General features: G+C 26.6%; 1 protein-coding gene across 1 annotated transcript; it reads right to left on the bottom strand.

Annotated features, from left to right (window-relative positions):
* Positions 1 to 1,517: 1,517 nt before the first annotated feature.
* LOC117172018 (protein takeout-like) lies at positions 1,518 to 10,210 on the bottom strand. Its single transcript, XM_033359740.1, has 6 exons — positions 10,041 to 10,210; positions 8,923 to 9,015; positions 2,830 to 2,980; positions 2,383 to 2,516; positions 2,097 to 2,246; positions 1,518 to 1,781 (listed from the first exon to the last, which is right to left on the bottom strand). Exons 1-6 carry the CDS (start codon positions 10,099 to 10,101, stop codon positions 1,630 to 1,632), a joined length of 741 nt encoding a protein of 246 aa, XP_033215631.1. The 5' UTR covers positions 10,102 to 10,210; the 3' UTR covers positions 1,518 to 1,629.
* Between the last annotated feature and the right edge of the window lie 5,507 nt (positions 10,211 to 15,717).

Here is a 15,717-nt window from a genome sequence, read left to right as displayed (position 1 = left end):
TTGTTATTAAAGGCTTTCATGATTGAAACAAAAAATATGCGTCTCATAAAAAAACTGGTGTCAAAAAATTTTTTTCACCTTTTTGAGGTGAGCAATTTTGCTTCTCAAGATTTATTTCTTAACTCGTAGTATTGCTGGAAAATTAAATTTTTGAATTTTTAAAAACCATTTTCAATGGATGAAACCAAAAACGTTGGTCAACAATATCTGTTTAACGAACTCATCCTTTCCGTTCAGGTTTTTAAAAAATGTACCAAAGGGTAATCCAATCGGTTAATTCCTTCAAAAGTTATCGTGTATATACAGACGAAGCTTTGATGAAATCCGTGAAAGCAAAATATTTTTGACGAAAGTCAATTTTCACATAAAACGAATACTTTCTCATTGAGATGAGAATGTAAAAATCTAATTTTTATTAATTACTCGATTCCCAAAAAATGCACAAACTGGTTTTATTTATATGTACTGCCTTATTGTATACCCTATAATTTCTTTGTGGAAAAAAAGATACAAGGAGTGCGCTTTAAACAAATTCTTTAAAAAACTATTATGTAAACAAAAATTTTGTTTTAATTTTTGCTTGAAATTTAAATTTTGTAGTATTTAATTTAATATTTTTTCCTCGAAAATAAGTTTTTTATATTTGATTAGATTTGTAATTGATTTTGAATATTTTCAGTATCATGAAAATTAATTGAATATTTTGGGTCATGAATGTTGCCGAATTTATTATGAAAATCCCAATTAAAAGTCTGCTATCGAAACCAAAAAGAATAGTTCCGTCGACAGGTGCTCCAATAATGCATTTGTTTATTAAATTTGTTTTTAAAAAATCATAAAATTGATCAAAAAATTATGAATTTTGCTGAAATTGTCATGAAGTTTCCAACTGAATTTTCTTTAAAAAATCAAAAGATTAATCAACAAATTATGAATTTTTCTAAAATTATCATAAATTTCTGAATTGAAAAAAATTGATATGGAAAAAACGAATATTTCTCACGAAAAATGCCTTATTACTGCATTTGTACATTAAATTTGTTTACAATATAAACAATTATAATTATAAGAGGAATTTTATTATATAATATTGTTTCGATTCCAATTTCTTGCAACATGACTTGAAAAACGGGTATTTATGGAAAATCGTAGATAAAATTTTTTCAACAAATAATTTGTTGATAACAAATTTGACTTTGTATATTGTGTAATATTAGAATACCTTTAACTAATGCATTTTATGCAACTTCAGCGATAGAAAATTCAACTTTTTGAAGCTTAATATTTTTTATTTAAAATTCAACCACACGAAGAAACATGGAAAAATAATTTGTATGAAGAGTGCTGTTTTACATTACAGATTATTATGGTACTATTGACTATTGTTTGAGTACAGGTATTTATTTCGTTAGAAATCGAACTATTTTGTTAAAAGTTCAGTGAAAATGAAATATTGGTCAGGGAAAAATCGTGGAAAAGTCAGGGAATAATACAAAATAATGTAACTTTAAATTGTAAATCTCATATCTGGTTGTTTTTATTACTTTTTCATCACATATGTGTTTTTTTATAAATAATATTAGCCTAAGGATTCACACTGCATACTGATTAATTGCCATAATTTTTAATTTATTCGGGAAATATTTTGTTAACTGGTACTCGATTGAATAATTCATTTCCAATTTGCGCAAAAACTAAACCAAAGCTTTTCTCATATGGTAGCTGAAGCTCCTTAAACAGCAAATCCGAATTTTCACTTATGAAATTTTCCATTGGTTTAGCTGCAAAAAATAATGTTAAATTAATCCAACTTATGTATAACTGTGAAAATTTATATTTGAAATCTAAAGCAACACTTGCAGAATTGTTTACTCAATCATAAATTCAAAATTCATTCAAATTATTTTTATATGAAAGTGAGTTTCTTCAAATAATTAACACACCTATGAAACTTTAAAAACAAGAGTTAAAAATGTAATTTATTACTAAAAAGAACCGACAAATTTTGACCCTTATATTTTGTTACTTTATGAAAATAATTTTCAAAATTGTAATATTGAGATCAAGTTAAATAATCGAAGATTTTGTGTTCTTACCCAAAACTGGATCGCCGTCGAAGAGATTATCAAAGCGAAGAAGAACTTTCTCAGGACTGAATTTAACATTGAACTGTTTTATTTTCATATAAGCCTCACCATCCTTTTCGTACTTTTCAAAATACATTGTACTTCTTGTCTTGAGATGAACTGAAAATAATATTATAGATTATCATTATTTTATTTATCAATATCTGAAAAAATAATACGTTTATTACAAACAATTAATACAGTTATTACCTCTTGTAAAAAAAAACTCAATGCTAATACATCATTTTTCACTTACGCATAGTAATATTAGAATGTCCATTGCCTCTGATAGGCAATAATAAGACCTTTCCATCGATTTTGTAATTTCCGACGAAATCAATTTTTGGATGGTAAGAATCATAGACAAATATATTCCTATCCCAATCAGTTCTGCAAAAAAAAAAGATAAAATTAAAGAAAAATTTCATCCTTTTGATTAAATTTATTTTTTAGTATATATTTTCAATAAAATAAATTTATTTCATATGTTTACTAACAAGGCAGTGTCTATGGGTAACGAAAATTAGGTACAAATAGTCCCTTTTCCAGATCCCGCTGTTCGTTTCTCAATAATTCGGATATTCGTACCGAAATTTTGGCACACATAGCCACGGCCTTAAAATTATAAGTTATGGCATAAGAGTAAATTATACAAAAGATTTTTGTTGGGAAATTAGCAGAAATTAAAATAATTTATACTTACGTAAGTTTCCGTGGTTCCAGACCCCTAGTTAGTCCATGAAGTTCCACATTCTGATATTCTTGCTTAAGAGATACTGATCCTTCAGTGCTGCCAATGGATATGCTGTTAACTTTCAGAGGTTCCAGTGGCAATATTCTGAAAGTTCTCGAACCTTTTGGAAATAAGAGTTTAAATAATAATATTTAAATTACTAGCATTCTCTGGGATTTTATTTCTCTGCACTATAAATATAAACATTTTACAAATCCATTATTTAAGAAAATTGTAATACTAAGAGTTGAGAAATTTTTTGAGAAAATAATCAATAATATTTAAGAAATGAAATTTATATTTCGATCATCTGGTCCATATTTTGTAATAACGAAATTTAAATTTCAAATCTTATATATTTATTCACACTGGTCGACACTCCTTCAACGTCTAATTAATAATGATTAATTTCAAACAACAATCATTAAAAAATTTTTTAAATATATTAAACTATTTTGAATTGAAAACGTTGCAATTTAGCTTAAAAGTTTGAAAACCATAAAATATTTCGAATGAAAAGAAAAGGAATTGGACTTGTGTCAGTTATTAATAAAGGCGTAGAAATTGAATAATATGAAATTGGAAAAAAACGAGCTGAAATTATATCTCATTTCTAATTCAAAGCGTTCAAAATTAAATTGTATGATGTCAGATTCAAATTTTCAAAATGGAAAAATTTCAAGTCGTTCGAAATTGAATAGTTTCTGGTCACAATGAAAAAATGGGATCATTTAAATTTCAAAGAAATTGAAATCTAATTGTTTCGGATTGATGCAATTTAAGATTAAATAGCTTTAAATTGAATACATTTGAATTGAAATATTCTTCAATTTGAAGCGATTAACACGTGACAATTTAAAACTGTAAACTATATTGAATGTTTCAGAGTCAAAGCTTCTGAAATTTTAGAATTTTTCATTGCCATTACGTAAAAAAATGATAATTTAATATTAAAATTAATTAAACTAATTTTTCTGGTCACCAAATATAAATTCGTCGGTATTTTCATTATTCAAAATTAAAATATTTTCTGTTATGAACTTTTAAAATTAAATTATTCAAAATAATACTAAAAATCACGTAATTGTTCGAACGTGACTTATAATTGAAAAAAGTTTTATTTTCTAACAATTGTGATAATAAAGCTTTTCTATAATCAAATTGTTCAAAAATTAAAAATTGAGCGTCAAAATTAAAACTCAGAATTCTAAAATTATTCTTGTAACCATTCAAAATCAAAGAAATGACTTCATTACTTAGGTTTTAATTTCAGATGGCTTAATTTTGAACATGAGAGAATTTTTAACATTTCATTAAAAAATATTTTATTTGTTTTTAAAATCATCCGTTCAATTATTTTTTAATTGCAAACGATTAATTTTGTTTAATTCTACAAATAAAAATGATACAAAATTATACTCGTATATGTGATTTTAATGTTCGTTGTTTTTCAATTTAAAACTGCAATTCTAAATTGTTATTTTTAAAGTTGAATTTAATATATTCAATATTATGGAACATTTTAAAATCAAAAAACAATTTAGTTTTCAATGCCTGATTCTAAAATATTTTAATGTTTGAGGCTTGAATTTAAGAAATTATTTTCTGAATTTTTCACTATTTTGAATTTATTCTATAGGTACTTAATTTAAAATTAGTTAATTACTAACAATTCTTTCAATTTGATATTCTGCGATTTTAAAGAATTAAAAAAAAAACAGACCATTTTGTACTTTTAAACACGAAACCAAACAATTTAGAATATTTAAATCTAAAATTATTAAATTTAAAGCTGACTATTAAGGCTTTAAACATGAAATTTTGAAATTTAAAAATATTGAATAGCGTAATTATCCTGACATTTTTTGGGAGGATTTCAATTTAAAATTGTCGAATCATTAAGACTATCAATTTAAAATGATTGCACAATATTTGCAGTCCAATTTTCAATATAAATCTAAAATATTTTAAGGTGAACTCTAAAAACAAAAACAAATTGTTCGTCATTTCCCGGATGTAGTTTTTTCAAGTCATTAATAATACTTAATTGATATGAAAAGAGTCATAAATGCTTGATGAAGATAGTATCCGCTCAAAACCTATTGAATGCTTACATTTATGAATAAATAATTAAATATTGATTGTTTAACATGAAGGTATTTGTAGAATAAACTTCTGCTTTATTTTCAGCAAAAAAAGATGAAAAAATGAGCCCCTAATGAAAAAAGTTAGAAAAATAATTTTAAAAAGTAAGTTTCTAAAGCAACCAAATTTAGTTTCAAAGCCTCAAAATGTAAATTGTTTCAGAAGCGTTGAAAAGTTGACAATTCAAGAATTCGATTGAAGATTAAAGCATTCTCAAATTGGGATTTTGAAATTAGAAAGTCGTTAAAAATTATTAAATTTTTTTATTTCACGTCATTATTTTTAAAATTAAATCATTTTAATCTAAAGTTTTCTGTCTACTGTTAAATTGTCATTATAGAAAATGTCGCGAGACAAAAAAACACGCAAAAACGAAAGAAAAATAGGTACTTCAATCATTCAATGTGGATAGAATGAATGAATGGTCGATTATTATAGTTCATAATTATATATAATAATTTTCAATTTCATTCATTCGCTTATTTCCGCATTTCACTTGTTCTCACTCAAGTATCGCGTGCTTTTGCCTCTTGATTTTTTTTTCTGTCACCGAGTTTGACAGTGTCAGTTGACGTCGTATCAAATTCTGTTTCCACTTTAAGTTTTTGCGATTTACTGAAAATTGTCTAGTTTGAATTGCAATAGCAAATTTTCATCTTGTTATATGGACATAACAATCATTTCATTCACAAAAAATCAAACTAATTACATCTACAGTTACTTCGTGAAAATAAGAATTCGTATGAAGATTTTCAGAAAATAAATCAACGCTGTCATTTTTACTATTCATACTAGTCATTTTTACATTCATTTATTTTTACTATTCATTTACATTAAATATTGAAGAGTTTTTATTTGCCAATATTTAAAATTGAAGAAATTAAAATTATAAATCGTTAAAATTGAACAATTTTCCATTGTTAATCTTTGAAATTGAACTGCTTCAAAAGAAAGAGCAAATCACATATCTTTAAAATATAAATCTTGAAAATCGAATAACTTGCAATTTTAAATTTTCAAAATTAATGATTATCGATTGTAACTTTCAGAAATTGTAGAACTTTAAATTTTAAATCTTTAAAATTTAAGTGTTTTTAATTTTGAAAATATACAATTAAAAATTATGTGGTTTAAAGATTTATAATTGAGATGACGGTTGCGACAACTCGACAAGCGCTCGAAAGCACGTAAAAGTATTGTCCAGTCGGGAAAATATATCGTAAAAAAAGTGGTCGAAACGTAAAACAAAATATACATTCGTATTCAGCCTGACGCGGCAGACAAATTTTTCTCATGAAACATTTTGATTCGATTATTATTACTTAAGATAATTATTTTCAAATTTTTAAATTTATCTGCTATATCATCAGAGATTGTACCTTACCGACAGTAGATCAACCCTCCAATGAATCAACCCTCCATCTTCACTCCCAATGGAGTGAAGATGGAGTAGGATCTTTTTTTTCAAGAAATAATTTTAATTTCTACTTAAGATAAACAATAAAACTTAGAAAATTTTCCGATTAAAAATCGATGTTTTGTAAAACACAGCTCGCGATTATTCGGCCGTTTATTGATAAAAATGCCTGAAATTTGTATGGTGTATTCTCAATATATTAGCGATGACTTTAAACAACGCACTTTGTTTAAAAAGCTAATATTTGTTTGTTTGTTTAATAACAAATTGATTCCGAACGAAAAGCACGTTTTGCCAACTTCGACCAGTGGGACGGCCATCGAAAAAATGTTATTTGAAGTAACTTATCGCAAGAAAGTTGTTCACTAGACTTTGAAATAGTTTTTCTGAAAATTTGAAGAAAGTCGATCGAAAATAAGTTGAAGTCAACACACGCTGCCGCTGCAGTGCTCCGCTTATCTGCGCTTATCGGTCTTTGTTCCTAAGCAACTAGCGGCAAAGAGCAACAAAACGTTCCAGCGGCAGCGTGTGTTGACTTCAACTCGCTGCCATTTCTACAACTTTTGATCAATTCTCTTTAAATTTTCAGAAAAACTTTCTCAAAGTCTAGTTAACAACTTTCTTCGCGGCAAGTTAGTTCAGCTAATATTTTTTCGATGACTGTCCCACTGGTCGAAGTTGGCGAAACATGGTTTTCGTTCGGAATCAATTTGCTATTAAATAAAAACAAATATATTCGCGTTTTAAGCAAAGTGCGTTCTTTATAGCCATCGCTTATATATTGAGAATACACCATACAAATTTCAAGCATTTTTATCAATAAACGGCCGAATGATCACGAGTTGTGTTTTACAAAACATCGATTTTTGATCGGAAAATGTTCTGAGTTTTTATTGTTTATTTTAATTATTAATTATCGAATGAAAAAGTTTCATGAAAAAATTTGTCTGCCGCGTCAAGTTGAATACGAATGTATATTTTATTTCACACTTTTTTTTTTATCGATAGATTTTCCCGGCTGGACAATTCTTCTACGCGGTTTCGAGCGCTTGTTGGTTGCATCCGTCATCTCAATTATTCTTATATTATTCTTCAATTAAAATGATTTAGATATGAAAACTTGATTTTTAATTTAATTAAACATCAAGATTTCAGAATTTGTATTTGTGCATCTTTCAAATTAGAGAGTTTTCAACGGTAAATGTTAAAATTCCAGCATTTTAAATTATATATCAATCAAGTATAGGAGTTTTTAGTTTTTGGCAATTTACAATTTAAATTCTGCAATTTTTATGATTTAAATTTGAAATTTCGTCAATTTGAAAAATTTAGAATTAGAAACTTTTCTTTTGTTGTTTGGAATTATACAAATTTAAGAAGTATTATTTATACGCATTTAAAATTCAAGTTTTTAATTTTTTTTAAATTACTGTTAAAAATTATGCAAAAATAATGCATCTTCAAAATCATCAAAATTTTTAAATTTTGATTTATACATTTTTAAATTCGAGAGTTTTTTATTGTATCTCTTCTAAATTGTAGAATTTATTTTTATACGTATTTAAAATTAAAGAGTTTTTAATTTTCTCAATTTTTCATTCAATGTGTTTCAAGTTTTTAATTTTACAGTGAGAAATTTTGTAATTCAGATCAGTATTTCAAAACTTGTATGTGTACATCAATAAAAGGAAAGAGTTTTCAGTTGTAAATCTTTAAAATTCAAGAATTTTAAATTGTAAATCTTTTAAATTCAGGAGTTTTTAATTTTTATAACTTTTAAAATTATAAAAATTGAAGGATTTTAAATATTGAAAATTTACAATTAAAAATGATGCAAGTTTTAAGTTTCACAATTTTAAAACATTTAATTTGCATGGCGATTATAATTTCTTTAATTTAGATGACTTACAATTAAAGATTTTATTTATGCATTTTTTAAATTTAGGAGTTTTTACTTGTAATTCTTCAAAATAGAACTGTTTAAAAAAAGATTCAAATTACGAAACTTTCCGTAAAAATAAACGATTCATAGTATAGCGCTAAGGCTGGTATTATGTAATTTTCCTTAACATTGACCCTGAACGAGCTGGAAAATGGGCTAGTCTTACGGAAAATTCAACTGTTAACATCTTGAAAATAAATCGGTGTCAGAATTGCAGAATGCCTTTTAAGAACATCTTATTACGAACTGAAATTAAACGTTGACTAATTAATAATTTTTTTGCTTCTATTTCCTGTTAAAATAAAATCTTTTATTTAAATGAAAGTAGTTATAATTAAAAATTAAAAATGGAATTTAAATTAAATTTAAACTGTATTAGAGTCGATGTAGCTATTTTAATATCTATTTGAATTTATGATTATTAATTATAACTGATAGTACAAATGAATACTGCAGACGAATTTTTTCTAAAAGAATTTTTGTCATTAAGACAAAAACAATTACTCTTGTACGGAAACTAATAAAAAACTTTCATAACAAAAATTATGCATATTCTTACCTTGTCCTAATTTAGCCACCGCATCAGCTACAGCTCGTGACAAACATTCATTGAATTGCGGATCAGATCTTTGACAAGTTTTGAAGTTGCTAGCTAAAAACCGACGAAAATTGAGAATTTCTCCTTAAATGTTTAAAAAATAATTTTACCGAGTCATATTCTGTATCATCTAAAAATTACTCAATCAGAAAGCATATAGCCGTAATGCAAGAAGCAATTTTAAATCATAATTATGTTTTTCTATAAAAGGTGAAAGTATAGGTATGATCTGGGTATGACTACCTGACTCATTGACCTATCTATTTCATTGTCAACATAACGCACCATATAAAGAATTAAGAATAAAAAGTGATGTAATTGTGAAAAAATTCAACCTTGAATTGTTGACGAATCTTCATTTCTTCTACTCACACAAGTAGATCAATAAAGTTGCATTATTTACATATTAAAAAATTCCCTGTAGGAATATTAATTAGCTCAAAGACCTTCTCTTCTTTTTGCGTCTTTAATCAAGGAAATACTCACAACACTGCGTCGTAATTAAATTAATATTATTCATAAATCGTGTGACGTTTCGTAGTTCAACGTACAGATAGCTGATGTCTGTCTTTATTCATTTATAAAAAAAGAAGGCTGTGGTGCATATAGCCATAAATAAAATACTTAACATACATATCTGACATTTACATCGAAGAAATTAAATTTTTTATCAAAAGTAATTAATTTTTTTATAGTGTTTATTCCCGTTTGATTCTATAATAAATCATGATATATGTATTAATAGCAGTTTGTACTTAAGCCTCAGCTTTAGATTTTTTATTTTAAAATGTGTGAATTAATAACTGCATCGTAGAAATTACATTCCCGAAATTATGCAATGTTCTATATATAAATCAATTCTACAAATAAACAAAAAATTTAAATACATATGAGTAATATAAGAACAAATTCTAGTGTTATTATGTTCATTACTTACCATTGACTTGTTTCCGCCGTGAAAATGTGAAAATGAAACAGTTTGATAAAAATATTGAAAGATTTGCATAATTTGTATCGCATCTTAAAACTGATTAATTTAGATTGATGAATAAAATTTGAAATTGTTTTCCTTAACTTACGTAAATCTCTGGCAGTTACTGTTGCAAAAGCGATCAAAAATAATCCTGCCACTGCATTCATATTTGACTGAATTCGTGAGAATTCCTCACGCACTGTTATTTATTTTAAAAAATTATGAAAGAGAGCTTCATACATGAAAGAAGTTATTCCAAGTTACTATCAACGCAAACTGAAACTCCCGCTCGTTTAGCCATTATTTATATGTATGCGTACCCCCTCCAAAATGCAGAAGGGCAATGTTGTCTACAGGTATGCTTCAGATTGTTATGCCGCGATACCTTTTTTTTTTATTCTAAATGACTCACCTTCATATAGAAAACTTTAGTTCTTTATTTATCTTTTTATAAATTTGAATACTAGAATCCTTATTTATTTGAGAGAGTTTTTTCTAGGCATGATGGAATTTTCTGTAATAATAACCGGTCACGTGTAGCGTTAGGGCTACTTTATGGAATTTTCCGAAAGATTAGCCGTGAACGTGCTGAAAAGGGCCTTGCGGAAGGACGTTGCTCTTACTAAAGGTCTTCCTGTTTTACCCAAGGTCTTTGTTTTTAATGAAAATTCCATAATGGTAAACAATACGTTTTTTCAAAATAAACTAGCAGAAGTAATTATGTTAAAGAAATTACTAGTTTATAAGTAAAAATGTTATATTTTATGAAATGTGACATACAATGTTTTCAAATATATTTTTTTATTGTTATGGTCTTGACCATCTAAATGCCGCAACTAATTTGTTATTAATTTTTTCTGGGTTTACTGATCTAATATCAATAATTTCTAAATATTTATTTTATTTCTAAGTTGCAAACAAGATTTTTGAAATATAGTTTAGATAAACAAATATTCGTTCACTCGTCATCGGGATGTCCATGTTTTTGTAATCGCAAATGTCTTCCTACCGTAAAAAATATGATCAAGACATGCTCATCAGCGGGATGCTATTGTTCCTTTAAAAAAAAGCTATTCTGCATTAATTTGTGTATATTAGCATATTCTCGACGAAAATGATGCAAAACATATATTTTTTAAATGTTGATTCACTGTAACGAAGGTTAAAATCCAGAGTTAATATGACATTTTATAAATGTTACAGTTCTTAAATCAGTTTCAGGTTCGGAAAAAAACACACACGCACAGTGGAAGAAAATTACTTTTTTGGTTCAAAGTAAAGAACAGTAGACAGCTGTTTACTGATTTGTAAAAATTTGAAAAAAGCTGATAAAATTTTCTAAAGCTTGCTGATAATGATTATTTATTAATTTTTTTAAAATAAACCAATATGATGACAAAGATAGTAATTATTCTATTTGACCAGGGTTTCCAACGTGTACTAAAAGCGTGAAATCTGGAATTATACGGGAAATTTATTAGTACCGAATATGTTTGGGAAATGTGCGGTATTTAATTTTTGAAGCGGGAATTCTTTTATGTTTCAAACTTTTCATATTTTTATAAAATCCTGTGCGACTCGCAGATTTTTAGAAAAATTCCTCGAAAAACGAAGAAAATATTATAGATTCATGAGATCATTCAGGATTGCTACAGGTCAGGAAATTCTGGAAGTCACGGAGTTCAAAAAATTTTTTTTATACCCGAATGAAAAATTTATAATCGCCAGGGAAAATAAATAATTGGTATAATAATTCACTTTTATACATTCTACACCATAAAAGACATTTCTGTTATATTAAGAACTTTTTGTAGATAAAAAATCAATAACCAAATATGATATTCCCAGTGAATAAAAAATGTAAATGAAGCAAATTTTTAGAATACAGATGAGTGTATTTAAAAAAATTATATTTATGCAATTCAGCTTACAAGTGTATTCAGAATATACATTTTTATGGAGTTTTGAATAATGTTTTTCTTACTATCTTTAAAATTTCTTTTAAATACTTCGAAACTTCATACTAATAAGACAAAAACATTAGAAAAACTGGCGAAGAGTTGAAAAAATGAAAATAAAACATTGAATTTTATATTTCTTATTGCAATTTTTTTTAGATGAGCTTGAAAAAATCTGTTGAATGACTGAGGGCGTCCTTTATTTATATATAATAACACATCACTATGAACAAAATTGTTATTCAGCTAGTTTTAATAAACGTTTGCTAGATAAAATATAATTTTAAAACCCAAAAAAAGTATATGGAAAAAACGTTTCTTTTCCGTTTTTTGATTCTTTCGACTTGTCGATTTGTTCTAGTTTTTTATAGGTGGAAATCCCTTAATTATCCAAAATATTTTTTAAACTCAGTTAATTATTTATTTTGTAGATATATCAAATTTTTTATCGAATTTTTATTAGCAGAATTTCCTCAAATGTATAAGAAAAAATCTCGTATTACTTTTAAGATATTATTAAAAAATTTGTTGATTTGTTGAACTGGCTCTTGTTAAACAGGAAGAAACATGTGACAATAATACGGAAAATGTACAATGAACACCCTGTTGACGTTTCCAGGTTCTCGTGAATAATAGAGAAATTATAAACAAATGTTATAAACAAATTATTTGTTTTGAGTGTATAACTCAGGAAAAATTCTTTATTCTAGCATTTGGCGACGGAAATATTCGATTTTTTTCAATGTTAGTCCCTTTGATTTGGAACTCTGTGTTAATCTCATCAATATTCATAATTAGTTGATAAATATTATGACTTCTTCCAACAAATTTGATTATAAAATGCATTTTTTGGACTTTTGTCGACAAAAAAGTTAGTTTTTTTCAATGTTAGTCCTCTTAATTTGGAACTCCGTGATAATTCTATTCAATTGTATAATTAGTTGATAAACAGTACGACTTTTTCAAACAAATTTGATTAAAAATTCATGTTTTGGGCTTCTGCCGTCAAAAAAGTTAGTTTTTTTCAATGTCAGTTCTTTAACTTTTATTTTATTATTAATTTCATTATTTTAATAAGGTTGCCGCTTCAGGATCTAGTAGAATTACCTTTTTGTTCGGAATGAAAAGGACTGACATTGAAAAAAAAAGAATTTTTTCGGCGACAAATGCCCGAAAATGTCATATGTGCAAGGTCTATTTTTATTTAAATTTTTTTCCTGTTTTTATCATTAGAAAAAATCTGAAAATATGCACAGAATTTATTTCAATCATTCTCCACGTGCACGGTTTTTTTAAATGTTGGCGGGTAAACTCACGAAATTTGTACTGGAATTTGATATGCTATCTGGATCTGTATAAAGTTTTTATAATGTCTTATCATATATTTATTGAAAACAATTGTTTTAATCGAATTAGCAGAAGCTTTTTTAAAATAATAATGCAGAGTAGGATTCTCTGAATCGTTAAAAGACAGCTATCATTAATTGTATATTGTTTTTAATTTATAAGTTAGCCAGACAGATTAATTGCAATAAGTGAAAAAATCAAAGCAGTATTGAGACAATTTATCTATATGACGCATACATGGTTATAAAAACTTGTAGATGCTAATATTCCACTAAATCTTTTATCAGTTTATAATTGATCAATTTATTAAAATCAAACCTTCTACTTTTTGTTGTTACTTGATAAAAAACAACTGAAAAGTTATTTATGTCGTATAATTAGTTTGTTTTTAAGGTAACAAAATATAAATTTTCCTAATATTTTTGAGATAATTCAAAAATATTTCTGAAGGTTTCAGGTATGTTGAAAAATAATATAAAAAATTTGGAAGAATTTTTTTTTATTTTACAAGATTTTCTAAAATTTCAGGCAAACTTTAGTCTCTTAAAGTTTTAAAATGTTTTCAATCTCTTCAAAAATTTCTAAATATTTTTTAAACTGACTCGAATAATTCCTCAAATTTAGAATAATATTTGAAAAATAACAAAATTGCCTTAAAATCTTCCAGATATTTTTTCGACATTATAAAATACCCAACATTGTAAAATTACCAACACAGGGCAATTTCTAATTATTATAATATTCCCGAATCTAAACAATATTATAAAATGGTCAAATAATAAAATAAAATCAATTACTTTTATTTGAAGAAGATATTTTTTATTTGATTATTTACTTATTATTTTTAAAATGTTTTATTGTTATATTCTCGAATTTTCAAATTTGGCAGTATTATAAACTATCAGGAATTTTATTATTCCGGAATTTTTAATTGTCGAAAATTTCATAATTGCGGGAATTTTCTATGTCAAATATTTTTCTTTTTGAGAATTTTTAAATGCTAAGAATTTTAATTTCCGAGATTGTTCAGTCTTCCCATTCATAGAAATTTTTGGAATTGTTCTTAAATCTTTTTAACTTATATTGCAAAATTAAATTTTCAACGTGAAAATTATTTAAATTCAAAAACCTCAAAAAGCTTAAAAATTTTATTTATTCTTTGTTGTCTCTAAAATTGTTTCTAAACTTCTAAATATCTTTTAAAATATTACTTGTTTTCCTTCAAATTGCTAAGAAATGCTGCAAAATAAAAAAAATATTCCCTTAGAAAAATAAAGGAATAACAAGAAAAGAAAACGTCCTCTTGAATCTTTTGATAATTTTAAAAGAACTTCACATTTTTCTTATTTTAAATCTGAAAATATCCATACAAAACTAAAAAAAATGGGCTTAGAATCTTCCTGATTCTATACAAATTATATATTATACATAAGTACTGTAATGTAGAATTATTCTTAATATGAACAAAGTATTTCTCATATAAACAGAATATACATATTTTTTACTTTATAAACCTCCCAGTGGACAAACAAAGGATGTCCTAGGAACGTCTTCGAGACATCCATATGACGTATTTTCGAACATGTCTTTTGGGCATATTAGGGATGCTCTTAAGACGTCCAATTTCAGTACGAAAGACGTCCCAACAACGTCAGTGTCTTTAAGACGTCTTTAAGTCATCTTTAGGACATTGGACGTCTTAGAGACGTTGATTTGGCTGACATAGGACGTCCTAGAAACGTCTCAAGGATGTTCTTGGGATTTTCATGGTTTTGTGCCCATTGGACAGTACTGGCGGGTGATAAAAGGTTCAACAATAGGTCAATTAAAGTGTCTCAAGGACGCGAACAAACACACTATATACCCGGTAATAAGCGTTGAATAGAGAAAAATTAATATTTTCAGATATTTTCAATATATTTAATTCCTTGCAATTGTACCGACAGATACACCTCAGAGAGATGTCTTCTATACGGAGAATAATGGATGTTCAAATGTAGATAGAATATTTAATTCAGATTACAGATCATTCGTTCTCCGATTATTCATCCCCGTTTTTATTTCGAATTAGAAGTATTGAATATAACCTCAACTTGACTGAATGCATCATCTGGTCGACATTTTATACCCCTTATACGAACATTAAAGTTTAATTTAAAATTCACAAATAAGTTATCAAGTAATTCCTTAAATGACCATAAATAAGTAAACTCCTCAAATATTTACATACGTAATTTGACATAACTGTACATGTATTATCTCGGATTTTTCAGTAGAACATTTTGAATGTTAGGGGGTAACATTTCACATTTTAAGATCTGCAGATGCTAACTTCGAACATCTATATTGTTGTCCAATAGTTAAACATATAATACAAGGGTAGTTCAATAAGTCCTTAGAATGACCAACTGATGGCGCGCGAATCGCTCCAAATCATCTGTTTTCAGTCAGCACCACTCCCGACTAGATATATGGTGC

This window comes from Belonocnema kinseyi, chromosome 4, assembly GCF_010883055.1.
Source record: "Belonocnema kinseyi isolate 2016_QV_RU_SX_M_011 chromosome 4, B_treatae_v1, whole genome shotgun sequence".
Lineage (NCBI taxonomy): Eukaryota > Metazoa > Arthropoda > Insecta > Hymenoptera > Cynipidae > Belonocnema > Belonocnema kinseyi.
This window is presented reverse-complemented; position numbering and strand designations above follow the sequence as displayed.